The sequence below is a fragment of the Equus asinus genome, chromosome 13, assembly GCF_041296235.1.
Source record: "Equus asinus isolate D_3611 breed Donkey chromosome 13, EquAss-T2T_v2, whole genome shotgun sequence".
Taxonomy (NCBI): domain Eukaryota; kingdom Metazoa; phylum Chordata; class Mammalia; order Perissodactyla; family Equidae; genus Equus; species Equus asinus.
In genome coordinates, this window is record NC_091802.1 from 11877863 (window position 1) to 11890912 (window position 13050).

Consider the following 13050-nt stretch of genomic DNA (forward strand, 5'->3'; position numbering starts at 1 on the left):
TTTTTCCCAGCTCTGAACTTCAGTCCAATGTGCTGCACCTGAAAAAGACCTTTAGGGGAGCTCCCCAGGGTGGAACATGTGGGAGGTCTTGTGTGTGTGTGTGTGTGTGTTAGAGGGATGGGGACACAGCTTCTGAGTGGCTCCTCAGCCACATCCCAGCTTGGTACCTGGTCTTGGTATCAAAGGCAGCACTTGTGCCTCAGGGCACTCTTCGCCAGCACTGGCACTTCCTGGCTTCATTCGAGGCATAACCCCTCTCCACCATGTAGCCTCTGCTGACCCTAGGGCCGGGACACAGTCCAAAACCTTGAAGAAGGCTCTGAGGAGGAGCAAGCCCTCTCTTTTTCTACCAAGAGTCCCAGGGAGGAAGCCACCAGTCTTAGGACATCTGGCCTGTGTCCTTCTGCCCAGGGAAGGATGTGTGAGCATAGCAGCTGCTATCCCCAGAGTCCCTTGGAGGGAAAAGGGTAAACACACGGGGAATGCCAGCATTGATGGGAAAATCGTCATAGTTCACAGTTATTCCTGTATGGTTTCCTTGCCAGGTCTTTTGCCCTCCAGCCTGGCCAGCTCATCACCCTGCAATTGCTCCCTCCACATCTGTCTTCCTTGATATACTACGGGCTCCACCCAGCAGGGGCTGGATCTGTGTTGTTAATCCTATGTTCTTAGTAGCTGGGACAGCGTGGACATACAATGGGTCTGATGCATCCTGATTGTGAAGAAGTCTGCTCCATCTGATTGCCATTCTTTTGTAGGTGATGTCTTTTCTCTCTGCTTTTAAGATACCATTGGTATTTTGTAGTCCTATTACAAAGTATCTAAGCATAGATTACTTTCTGTTTATTCTGCACAGTATGTTTTATTTCATATATCTATGAATTCGCATCTTTATCAGTTTTGGAAAATTCTCAGCCAGTATCTCTTCAAACATTCTTTTTTTTTTTTTTTTTAAAGATTGGCACCTGAGCTAACATCTGTTGCCAATCTTTTTTCTTCTTCTTCTCTCCAAAGCCCCCCAGTACATAGTTGTATATTCTAGTTGGAGGTCCTTCTAGTTCTGCTATGTGGGACGCCACCTCAACATGGCTTGATGAGTGGTGCCATGTCCATGCCCAGGATCCAAACTGGTGAAACCCTGGGCCATTAAAGCAGAGCCCACCAACTTAACAACTTGGCCACAGGGCCAGCCCTACTTCAAAGATTCTTTTTCCCTCATTCTCTATGTCCTTTCCTTTGAGGACTCTGATTGGAAGTGTGCTAGAGGGGCTGGCCCCGTGGCTGAGTGGTTAAGTTTGCATGCTCTGCTTTGGCAGCCCAGGGTTTCGCCAGTTCGAATCCTGGGTGTGGACATGGCACTGCTCATCAAGCCATACTGAGGTGGCATACCACATGCCACAGCTAGAAGGACCGACAAATAAAAACTACACAATTGTGTAGTGGGGGGCTTTGGGAGAAAAAGGAAAAAAAATAAAATCGTTAAAAAAAAAAGTGTGCTAGATCTTTTCACTCTGTCCTCCACGTCTTTTAATCTCTTCCATATTTTCCATTCTTTGTGTCTCTGTGTTGCAATCCAGGTAATCTCTTCAGCTCTATCTTCCGGTTCACCAGTTCTCTCTTTGGTTATGTCTGATGTGCTGTTTAATCCATACAGAGGGGTTTTCTGGCATTGTTATATTCATATGAATGTTACTGTATTTTTCTATGCTGATAGTACTTTATTGAGGTATAACTTACATTCAGTAACATGCACTGATTTAACTGTACAGCTCAATGCATTTCAATAAATGTACACATCCATGAATGCAAATGAAGAACTAGAACATTTCCACCATCTCGAAAGTTGCCTTGTGCCCATTTTCAGTCAATCCCAATTCCCCGGAGGCAACTACTATTCTGATTTCTAAAACCCATAGATCAGTTTTGCCTGCTCTTAACCTTCTTGTCAATGGAGTCACACAGTGTTTATTATTTGCATTTGGCCTCTATCACTCAACATATTTTTGAGATTCATCTTGGTGTCGTCCAGGTTGTTGGTGGGAAACACAATGGCTCCATGAGCTTCTTCAGAGAAGAGCATGTGAAACCTGATTTTCCTCTGAATGTCCAGTGTTCTTACATATCTGAGTGCACTGGAGGTCATCTGGGAGTCTACATGAGTGTAGAACATATGGAGAGATATGAAGGCAGATGCAGCCGGAGAGGTTGGCAGAAGCCAAACTAGGCATCAATTCATCCTTCCAGCAAGTTTTCACTGTGCCAGGTTCCGGGGCCCCAGGTGAAGAAGCAGACGCGATCCCTGCCCTGATTGGATTCATTCTACAGGGCCTGGCAGAACACGGTTGGGAGCTTGGGCCTTACCTAAAGGCTCTGGTAACCACTGAAAGGTTTTATACAGGGGAGTGACAGAACCAGCCTGCTGTAGTCAGAGGCTGGGAAAAGGGGAGAGAGAAGAAGCAGGGAGCTCAGGGAAGAGGCTCTTACCATTGGTTCAGGGGAGAGAGGCTGGCCCTGCCTAGGCCTTGTCTATGGGATGGAGAGGAGGCTGAGGATAGAGGGCGCTACTGACTGGACTCCTGGCCTAGGTCCTCTGTGCTCCAGCAGGAAACCAGAGGCAGTGGCTCAGCCCCACCTTTGTCTTTGGCTTGGAATAAACCCAGGGAATCAGAGACCTCTTATTCCTTCCCTTCTTGTTCATTTCTTACTTTTGGAGTTAAGCTACTATCTTACCCACCTTTGCCCATAAAGAAGGATGGGATGAGGGGGAGCACAACCAGACCATCCTAACCACCCTCAGGGAGCAGATCCCTTAGGCTGAGATGGAGCATCCTGCTAATAGCATTTAAACCTGGAGGCCCAGATCTGGCACCGCCCCCCTCCATCTGCATTTCCCCAACCTCTGCCCTGCCCTGCAGGCTCTGCATCCGAGAAGGATGAGCACATTCACACTACCAGGGCCAAGTCTTTCCTCACAGAGCAGGGAACCAGAAGGATAAGCAGAGAGGGCACCCAGGTTCTCCCCCCGCCACCGCCTGGCCTTGGGTTTGGGTTGGGAGTGGGGCCCGTCCCGGTGCAGAAACCTCTCCATTTCCATTGGGAACCACATTGATGCCCCCTTAGCTCCTCCTTTCCTGCTCTGACCCCTGAGATCACTGGGCTCTCCCAGTGATCTCAGGACTTGTATGCATCTGTTAGTTTGCTTTCCAAAGTGGAAGCACTCTTAGATCCACAATATTCCTTTAACCTCCCAGTGGAGCTGAGGGCTTTTACAGCATGGTAGCTTAGACCTTACCTCTGGAGCCCGCCTGCCTGAGTTTGAATCTCAGCTTTACCTCATACCATCCTGTGAATCTGAGCAGGTTACTTCATGTTTCTGTGCCTCTGTTTTTTCATCTTCAAGATGAGCCTATTACAAGTATCTACCATATGAGTTATTGGAGAATTAACTGTGTCTACGTATGTGGTAGCCAGTCTCCAGAATGGCTGCCAGTGAAACTCCCCTCCCTGTGTTCACACTGTTGTATAGTTCCTTCTCACAATAAATAGAGCTGATCTGTGTAATCAATGGGATATTGCCGGAAGGATGGTGTGTGACTTCTGAGCTAGGTCATATAAGACCGTGTGACTTTCTGCCCTCCTCTCTTGGAATCCTCGCTCTGGGGGAAGCCAGCCACTATGACGTGAAGACACTCAAGGAGCCCTGTGGAGAACCTCCACATGTCAAGGAACCAAGGCCTCCTGACAACAGCCAACACTAACTGGCCAGGCATGTGAGGGAGCCCTCTTGGAAGCTGATCCTCCAGCCCCAGTCAAACCAAATCCTGCAGATTCCTGCAGCCCTGACTGACATCTTGACTGCACCCTCATATGAAACTCCAAGCCAGAGCCACCTAGTGAAGCTGCTCCTGAATTTCTGATCCACAGAAACTATGAGATAATAAATGTTTCAGACAATTGAGTTTTGGAATAATTTGTTAAACAGCTATAGATAATACAATCCATAAAATGCTTAGAATGGTGTGGGACACAGTCTCCAGACGTGTAAGCCATCATTAACTCCATTTTACAGGTATGAAGACTGAGGCTCAGGCTGGTGAAGTGATGTTCCTTGTGTACATAGCTAAGAAGTGTCAGGACCAACCATGTCAGGCACCCGTGCCAAGTCCTCAGCTTCTTTTTCTGCCCCACTGATCCAGTTATCTGTTGTTAAGTAATAATACCTAGTGGCATAAAACAACCATTTTATTATGCTCCTGGACTTTGAGAATCTGGAATTGCAACAGGACACTGTGGGGATGGTTTCTCGCTGTTCCACTATGTCTAGGGCCTTAGTTGGAAAGACTGAAGCTCTGAGGGTGACTTGACAGCTGGAGGCTGTATTATCACTCATGTGTCTGACAGTAGATGCTGGCTTTGGCCGAACCCCTTCATGTGGATTCTTCGTGTAGGCTGGGTTCGCTCATAGCATGGTGACTGGTTTCCACAAGCAGAGGGCAGAAGGTACCAGCACCTGGGCTCAGAAAGTGGCCCAGTGTTACTTTTGCCGCATTCATTGGTCAGCCAGTCATGGAGCCCAGGTTCAAGGGGAGGATACATAGACCCAACCTCTCAATGGGAGGCGTGTCAAAAAATGTGGAGCCATTGTTTCAAACTGCTACACCCGCAGCAGCCTCCCCTGTTTGGTGAGAGGCTCAGAAAAACCAGCCCTGCCGTGACAGACCACACTCTGGTGGCTTGGCCCTATGTACACAGAAAAGAAACATAAACTCCACCAGCCTCCTGTGCAAGGTGCTCACGAAGAGCTTACATGGTGAGGGCATATCCCAAGGGTTCAGGGAAGGGGCTGGAGTTGTCAGGACACTTCCTGGTGTCTACTCTGTGCAGGGCACTGAGGAAACAAAGACACAAAACCTTAGGTGGTGGCTTTATAGGGCAGAGCATAGTGTAGAGGGAAGATGTATAAAGAACCCCACCACCAGATGTAATATGGGCCGCATGAGAGATGCCTGGAGAAAGGGCACTCTACCCTGTCTCAGGGGTTCAGGGAAGGCTTCTCAGAAGAGGCAATGTCGGAGCCAAAGGAGAAGGGTATCCCAGGAACAAGCCTGGGCAAAGGGAAGGAGACACGAGGACAGAGTGTTTGGGCAACCACAAGTGATTCAGTGTGGCTGTGGGATGGGCAGTGCTTCGAGAGAATGCTCCAGGGACATGTGGGGGCCAGATTCCAAGAAGTATTACAAAGGTAGATTACGTATTGATGAGAAGTGGGCATGTGGCATGAGAGAAAGAGGTCCGTGACCCTGTTGGCACTGCCATTAAGCGTGAGAGAGATTACATGAGGTGGGTGGGGTTGGGGGGAAGGTGGGTTTGGACATGTGGAGTCTGAGATGCCTGTGGGCATTCAAGCAGAGATTCTAGATATCTCCATATTTGGACAGCTCTGGCCTGAGGACAAAATAAGGCAGGGTGGAGCTGCCGATAGAGAGCCTTGAGTGTCAGGGTAAGGGCCAGGTCTATATTCTGTAGGCAAGGAAGAGCTAGGGAAGGGTTTAGTCAGAGACTATAATGGCTAACACTTAATGAGGGCCCATTACATGTGGGGCACAGTCCCAAGCATTTTATATGAACTTATTTGGATCTCCCAGTAATCCTGTAGGGTAAGTACTGCTGCATTTCATTGATTGAAGATATCATCAGTTCTAATATGTACCATTATGCCATGACATATCTTCAATTTAAGATGGATTCTTCAGAGATGTTAAAACGTAAACAGAAAAAAAAAGAGCCCATAGAATCCATGAAATACATGATCTGCATTTAAAAGATGAGGCAACAGGCACAGAGAATAATTTGCACAAAGTCCAGTAAGAGACAGAGCCAGATTTGAAATCAGGAAGCCCAACTCCACAGCCCAGCTTCTTAACCATCATTTAATGCCAGAGAGGAGGCGTGAGCAACATGGAGGTTTGAGAAGAGCAGTGTGGCCGCTGAGGGTGAGATGGATTTGAGGGGAGTGGGCAGAGTCAGGTGGCACATCTGGGAGACTGGGGTCCACAGTGAGAGGGTTTCAGAGTGGGCTAGGGGCCATAGGGCAGGAGCAGGGGACAGATAGGATAGAAGTCCTTCCAGAATGGGAAGAGCTGGTCAACCTACAGCCTGTTGGGTGTGAAAACAAGGACGATTCCAAAATGTTGAGTCTAGAAAGAGGGTACAGCACAGGAAGGTACAAGCAGCTATTGCAGACCAGAGGAGAGCTGGGGTGCCTGGGCGGGCAGGAGTGTGGCTTCTCATCCCAGCTTGGGCAGTAACACTGCCAGGCACCTGGTGGGCACTCACTAAGTATTTGTCAAATGAATGGGTGAATGAGTTGTATGATCTTGGGCAAGTTGTGTGATCTTGCTGTATGATCCCTGGGTCTCATTTTTTTGTGTGTAAAATGAAGGGACTGGACTAGAATGTGTAAAACAAAATAGAAGGAACTCTCCTGGAGTGGCTGGCATTCCTCTCCCCATCCCCAGAACCTTTATGAGTAACCCAAAACCATGGTTCTAACCCTGTCTGTAAGGTTAACTGAGGTCCCATATGAGACAATTAAATTCAGAATCTCTGTAGATGAGGCCAGGCATGGGTAGTTTCAAAGCTGCCCAGGTGACTCCGATGTGTGGCTGGTTGAGAAGCCTTGCCTGGGAGCCTCCAGGTGCCCAGTTTGAAAACCACTGGGCTAGGTGAGGGCTAGAATCCCTTCCAGGCCCAGGCCCTTGGACTGAGACTTGTGGTTGGTGACAGGCCTCTCTTTTCATGTCCCATCTCCCATCCCCCCAAACCAAAAACTCCTGAAAGCCAGAGGACCAAACACCGAGGCTTCTCAACCACACCTATTGACATTTTGGACAGGCTAGTTCTTTGCTGTAGAGGAGGACTCTCCTGCGCATTTTAGGATGTTGAGCAGCATCCCTGGTTTCTACCCACTAGATGCCAGTAGCATATCCCCCTAGTCAAAGCAATCAAAAATGTTTCCAGGGGCCAGCCAGGTGGTGCAGCGGTTAAGATGCTGTGCTCCACTTCGGTGGCCTGGGGTTTGCCGGTTCGGATCCAGGGCACAGACTTAGCACTGCTTGGCAAGCCATACTGTGGCAGGCGTCCCACATATAAAGTAGAGGAAGATGAGCATGGCTGTTAGCTCAGGCTAATCTTCCTCAAAAAAAAAAAAAAGTCTCCAGATGTTGCCAAATGTCTCCTGGGGTGCAACCACCCCTGACCCCAGTTGAGAACCACCGTGCTACACTCAGTCTCCTGTCCTCCCTCTGCCCTTCCCAGCTGCAGACAGAGGCCAGGCATGGGTAGAGGCCATTTGACAGCAGGTTTAGTTGGGCCTGGCAGGAGGGAGGCCTCTGTGGGAAGCCAAGGTTTCACAATGGGGGGATAGCATGCCAGCAGACTGAGTGATGTGGTCTCACTCTAGAGGGAGGGTGTTTTCCAGAACACTCATTCCCGGATTCCCAACCAGTCACAGATGAGCCAAGAGTAGCTTCTGGGGCACACAGCCCCCCGTTTTCCGGGAACAGGTAGAAGGGGGTGTGGGAGTGGTGATGTGCATGAAGGGGATTCTTTCCTTCTGTAGATATTTTCCTGGCATCGGACTGCCCCGATCTGATTGGTTGAGGACTTGGAGGGGAGGAACTTTCCAGCTGTGGGTGCCTGGGTCCCTGGAGGCTATCTGACACTGGGATCATGGGGATAGCTGGGTTTCAGGGTCTGGAAGACTAAACCTTTGGGGCTGGAACTAAGGGGCTGACGGGTTCCCCTGCCCAAGGGAAGTGGAAGTTGTGGGTACATGCTCCTTAGAACTGGAGGCTGGGAGGCTGTCAGTGTCTTCACAAGTTACTTTTTGCTTTGAGGTGGCTGGACCTGAGGGAAGACAGGATGGGAGGTCTGGGAAGGGAGGGGAAGGAAAGGGGGAGGAAGGGAAGGGAGCTGGGAGGGAAGGAGGAAGGATGGGTGGTGGAAGGCACTGGGCTGGTCAGAGGCAGAGGAGATGAGGCTGTTTCCCACCCTTATCCCCCAACTCACTCCACCACGAGGCTCAGAACACCCAGGAGCAGGACAGCTCCGAAGACACAGAGGAGCAGAATCCTGGCTTCCCAAAGATCATGTCTTCCTGCAGGGAACCCAGGAGGCAGTGGATGATCCTGGGGACCACACCCGTTGGCGCTGGGGGAGCCTAAGAGCTCAGAGGTCTGAGTAGGGTGAGGCGGGGTTGGGAGTAAGGACCTGGCAAACAGCGCTTTCGGGGCCAACAGTACACCTCCATGCTCTCGCAGGTGGAGCAGTTGTACAGGGTGGTGCTGCCCTCTGCAGGAGACAGCAGGACCGGAGCTGGGGAGGGAAAGCACCAGCTCCACCCTTCCAGAGGACTCCACTTCCTCCCTGCTAACTGCCAAGCTCTTCTCAGGTACCCCGAGGCCCCTTGTCTTCACTACCCCTCTCCTTTTCTACTCACGGCAGGCAGGAGCACAGAGAGCTGAAATGAGACAAGGAGGGGTGGGGGTAGATGAGCCACTCAGCCACACAGCCCTCTGCCTGTGATCATAGGCACCCCTTATCCCTAACCACATCAGTACCTTCCCTGGTGTACTCCGGGAGCTTGGTCTTTTGAAGCCATTGCCAATATGAAGGGAGTGAGGAGAGAGAGCCTTTGATCTCTGGGGAGGCAGAGAGCTGCTATATTGCCCAGGGCCCCAACAGGGCCAAATCATCTGCACCCCTTCACCCAGCACCTCCCCGGTCACGCCCTTCTGTCTCTACCTGCCCTTCACCCCGTCCTGCCTCCCCGGCCCCTTCCTCCCATCTCCCTCCTTGGTACCCATCCAAGCCCCTAGGTCGTGCCTTCCCCCTTGACCTCACCCATGACCTTCAGGACTCTGTGAGTCTTCTCTGTGACTTTGTTCATGGACACCTCATCTGTGGAGATGAGCAAGGACCAGCGATTCTCTCATCAGCCCAGAAGGAGATTCTGGGGTCTTTCCTGAATTTCCTGGGGGACCAAAGAAGCTCTCCCAGAGGAAAAGGCTAGTGTGTCCAGAGAGGGCTGTGGACTGAGCTGACAGCTCAGAGGCACAGCTGGGAAACCACATACTGCTCTTCTTGGGACACAGGGGTGACTGGGGCTGGACCAGTCCATGGATGTCTGGTCTTACCTAAGGCAAAGGCCGAGAAGTTCCAGGAAGCCTTACAGTCCCTCCACTGGGCCTCCATCTGGCTGCAGAGCCAAGCCAGGCGGCCTGACAAATCTCGGTCCGGGAGGCGGCAGAAGACACAGGCCTGGGCGGCTGCCAGGAAAACCCCACCTAGTGCCAGCATCCACATGAGGCCCACTGGGGGGTAGTGGAGGGGGGCGGGCCCCATCTAGGCTGGGAAGGCCTTGGAATGCTCTGTGATCTTGGTTCTAGCCCTTTGCCTGGAGCTTCTAGAGTGTTCCAGAACAGTGCCATTGCTCCATCCCCAGCTGGGGTAAACATAGGGCCCAGGGAAGTAGAGATTAGAAGAGGACATCTCTAGTAGGAGATGGGCAGAGAAAGCAGAGCTTCTGCTGCAAGGAGGATGGCACCCCCAACCTGGCCCTCAGCAGCCTTTACAAGTTTGTGGTTCCATAAGCACTTTTATTTTTCTTCTTGTAAATCACGACCAGTGATAAATCATGAGTGACTCCCCCAGTGAAGAAGTTACGTGTGAGTATCCCATCCCCTCAGGGACCCAGAAATCCCAGCTCTTCCCATAGCCTCCCCCAAACTCCCCAAACTCTTCCGTTCATCTCCTCTCTGCCCTAAGCAGCCTTGGGCCTTCCTCAGCTATCTCCTAGCAACAGGCCCATGGTTGCCTTAGCAACCAAGAGTTCTATACAGGCCTCCCAATGCCCAGCTAAGGCCAGTGACTTCTTTTACCTTTCACCAGAAAGATCCTAATGACTCAAACCCCAACAGGCACCTCCTGCCTACGTGGTGATGTGAACGCACATTCATGCACAAACACACGCCCCTTGTGATTAAACTACTAATTCTCAATCTACTCACACCCATACCACAGACACACCCGGTGCCAAACAGTTGCTGAGCAACCCCAAACAGGCCTGGACACGCAGAGACCACAGAAGGACCAGCACATAGATGCTGTCTCCAGCAACACAGATGGGAACCCAGATGTCAGGGATCCACACATCACTCAGATACACTGGCTCACACACACACACACACACACACACACACATACACACGAAGGAAGTATGGTCAGGGCCCAGGAAGGTGCCACCCTTTTTCCCATGGGCATCCACCATCAATATGGGATCCTTTAAAACACCTGGCCCTCCAGAGGGATGCTCCAGCCCCATAGTTAACAGGGATTCTCCTAGCTCCCTTATGCCAACCTAGGGTGGGGTGTAGCCTTTCTGTCTCCCTCGGTAGGTGGCTTGGGACACAGCAAAGAATCTCTTCCCACATTCCAGAGTGTTCTGGCCTCTCATTGGTCAGTCCAGACCAGGCCACCCAGCTCCAGGAGAGGAAGCCACAGTCCAGGAGGCCACATTAGAGCAATCCAAAGTCCCTCTTTCTCCCAGACCTCAGTGTCCTTCCAGGGTTCTGCTACCTTCCCAGACCCCTGAATAATGAGCTCCAACCAAAAAAACACTGGCCGTCCCCAGCCTCGGACACAACAATCACAGAAGCCTTCCCGCCCTCCCAGGAAGAGCCACAGTCCAGGCTCTCTGGACCACTTGTGAGCCTCTGGTGGACGTGGGCTTGGGAATTTCTGCCCACATCTGGGCTCCAGTCAGGTGCAGTGGGAGCCCTGACTCTCACAGCTTCCAAAGCAGAACTAGGAAGAGGCTTCAGGGGAGCCTTCATCCCTCGCTGCCCATCCCCTCCCCCCCAAGTCAAACTGAGGGCAGCATTCTCAGTTCTCAGTGCCGGACAAAGCGCAGAGACCTGGAGTTGAGCAGGTCTTCAGGGTCAGGGAAGACGGAGTCTAGACGGAAGCCATGCTCCAGAGCCACTCGTAGCACCTCCTCCAGGAAGGCCGGCGTGCCCACCACCTCTCGTCGTTCTCCTGGCCCCCCAGTCCACAGTGGCTGCAGCCCCAGTCTCCTGTACTCCGCTTCGGGGAGTTCCGTGGGGCGGGGGGCCCACTCCAGATGAAAGTGTGGGCCTCCCTCTGCCCTGTCTTCACTGGCCACACCAAATCGGGCTCGCATGGCACCCAAGCATTCAGGGTCAGTGCAGAAGATGTTGGCTCGGAAGGTGTCCACCTGGACAGAGCTCAGCTCATAGTGGTGTGGACCCCGGCGAGCAGAGAAGTGCACCTGGCGGGGGCTGGCATCTACATCTGCGTGGAGGAGGGCAGCTGTGGGTGCAGGGGTCCCCCGAGAGGCCTCCAGTTCCCGCAGGGCATCCAGGAGGGGCCGGATCTGGTAGAAGTCGGCCTCTGCCCTGAGAAGCGCTGTCTCCCCATACCCACGGGGCAGGTCCAGGCGGCCCAGCCGCAGGAAATTGAGGATGTGCCGGAAGGCCTTGCCATCTCGGTCGATGAAGTAGTGGCCGCCTCCCTGGGTATTGAGGTTGGGGGGTATGGGGGTGCCCGCCCTAAACATGGCCCCCAGCATGGAGTCTGGGAAACGAGTCAGGGTCTCCAAAGTGGTGGAATACAGCGTGCCCCCCACATTCAGGGTCACGGGGCCCCCAAAGGAGGGGGGCGAAGAAGGCACAGGAGGAGGGGAAATTTTGGGAGGTACTGGAGACACGGAAAGAGAAGAAAAGGCAGAACTTCCTGGGTACGTGCAGAATTGGGTCGTAAGGTTCAGATTCTCTGGGTTGGAGGCACAGGTTGTAGTACAAGGCAGCAAGATTTGGGGCTCACCCCAGCTACCTTGGTAGTGGGGGATGGTTTCCGGGCACAGAAACTCCTGGAAGGTTTTGAGAACCGATGAAAAGAGCAGAGGGAAGCCAAAAGGGAGGGAAGGGAAATTTCGGTCCAGACGCATCCGATTCTGGGTGGTCAGCGATTCCTTTCTGTGGTCTTCAGACAGTGGGCTTCCGGAATCCAACCAGCAGGTGACGGTGGCGAGCACAAGACCGACTCTTGGAAGGGTCCAGCTTCCGAGTTCCCGGGCAGATCGCTGTGGCCGGGGGCAAGTCCACGCAGGGCTCCGGGGCGGGGGCCAGTCAGAGGCCTGGCCTGGCTCCGGCGCGGGTCCCAAGAGATGGAGGCGGGGCTGACTGGAGCTGACGGCGGAGGTGCCTCTGTATCGGCTGGGGAATGACGATGCACGCTCAGACCGAGCTGGGAGTGTCTGAGGACTCTGCTGGAAGCAGCCAGGAGTCTCGGGACTCGGGCGTCGCCGCCTTCCCGGTGCCGTCGCAGCCGCTGAAGTCCTCTCCGCCCCCAGGAAGTGGCTGGGGTCCCTTTAAGAGAGAGCCCCACCCCCTTGGCGCCCCGCCCCCCGCCCCCGCGGGGCTCGCGCCGCTCGGGCGGAGGGGGGGAGCCGAGCGCGGCGAACCGGAGAGACGGGGCGGACGGGCTGGACTGGCGGACGCGGGCGGGGGTGGGGGCCGGAGGGTGACTCAGGCGCGTCGCTCCGGAAGCAGCCGCGACAGCGCCGCCGCCCCCCAAGTGTGCCCCATCTCACGTCTGCAACTCGGCTAGGGCCCGAGTCTCCACCCTCTCCCAGAGCGGAGTTTTCTCCGCTCAAAAACAGAGGCCCGGCCGTCCGGACTTGGGGACCAGTTCCCTCCCAGTCGCTCCCGTAGGAAATTCCCGAGGGGGTGGGTGCTGAGCCGCCGCATTCCGGGGATGCCTCGGGGCCGGGGTGGCCAAAGCCAGCCTCGCCATTCCGGCCCGACGCCAGCCCCCCGCAGGGAAGGCCGGCCCCCAGCCCACGCCAGCGGCCTCTCGGCGGCCGGCCGCCTCTGGCCACGTCGCCTGAGCCGGGAGCCCCGCCCCAGGGCCGTCCGGTGCTGGGGCTGAGGCCGAAGCTGCCACTTCACTCCCCGGGAGTCGCCAACT

The 13050-nt window shown here is 53.6% G+C and overlaps 2 protein-coding genes across 2 annotated transcripts; both read right to left on the reverse strand.

The window, feature by feature from the left end:
- Positions 1-7764: 7764 nt before the first annotated feature.
- On the reverse strand, positions 7765-9525 carry TMEM95 (transmembrane protein 95). The gene is made up of 7 exons (XM_044745578.2): positions 9198-9525; positions 8905-8961; positions 8622-8702; positions 8501-8521; positions 8272-8376; positions 8071-8158; positions 7765-7908 (listed from the first exon to the last, which is right to left on the reverse strand). The coding sequence occupies exons 1-7, from the start codon at positions 9403-9405 to the stop codon at positions 7875-7877; spliced, it is 594 nt and encodes a 197-aa protein (XP_044601513.1). The 5' UTR covers positions 9406-9525; the 3' UTR covers positions 7765-7874.
- A 121-nt stretch (positions 9526-9646) lies between these two features.
- On the reverse strand, positions 9647-12892 carry KCTD11 (potassium channel tetramerization domain containing 11). The gene has a single exon (XM_014861515.3). It carries the CDS (start codon positions 12026-12028, stop codon positions 10952-10954), a length of 1077 nt encoding a protein of 358 aa, XP_014717001.1. The 5' UTR covers positions 12029-12892; the 3' UTR covers positions 9647-10951.
- Positions 12893-13050: the final 158 nt, after the last annotated feature.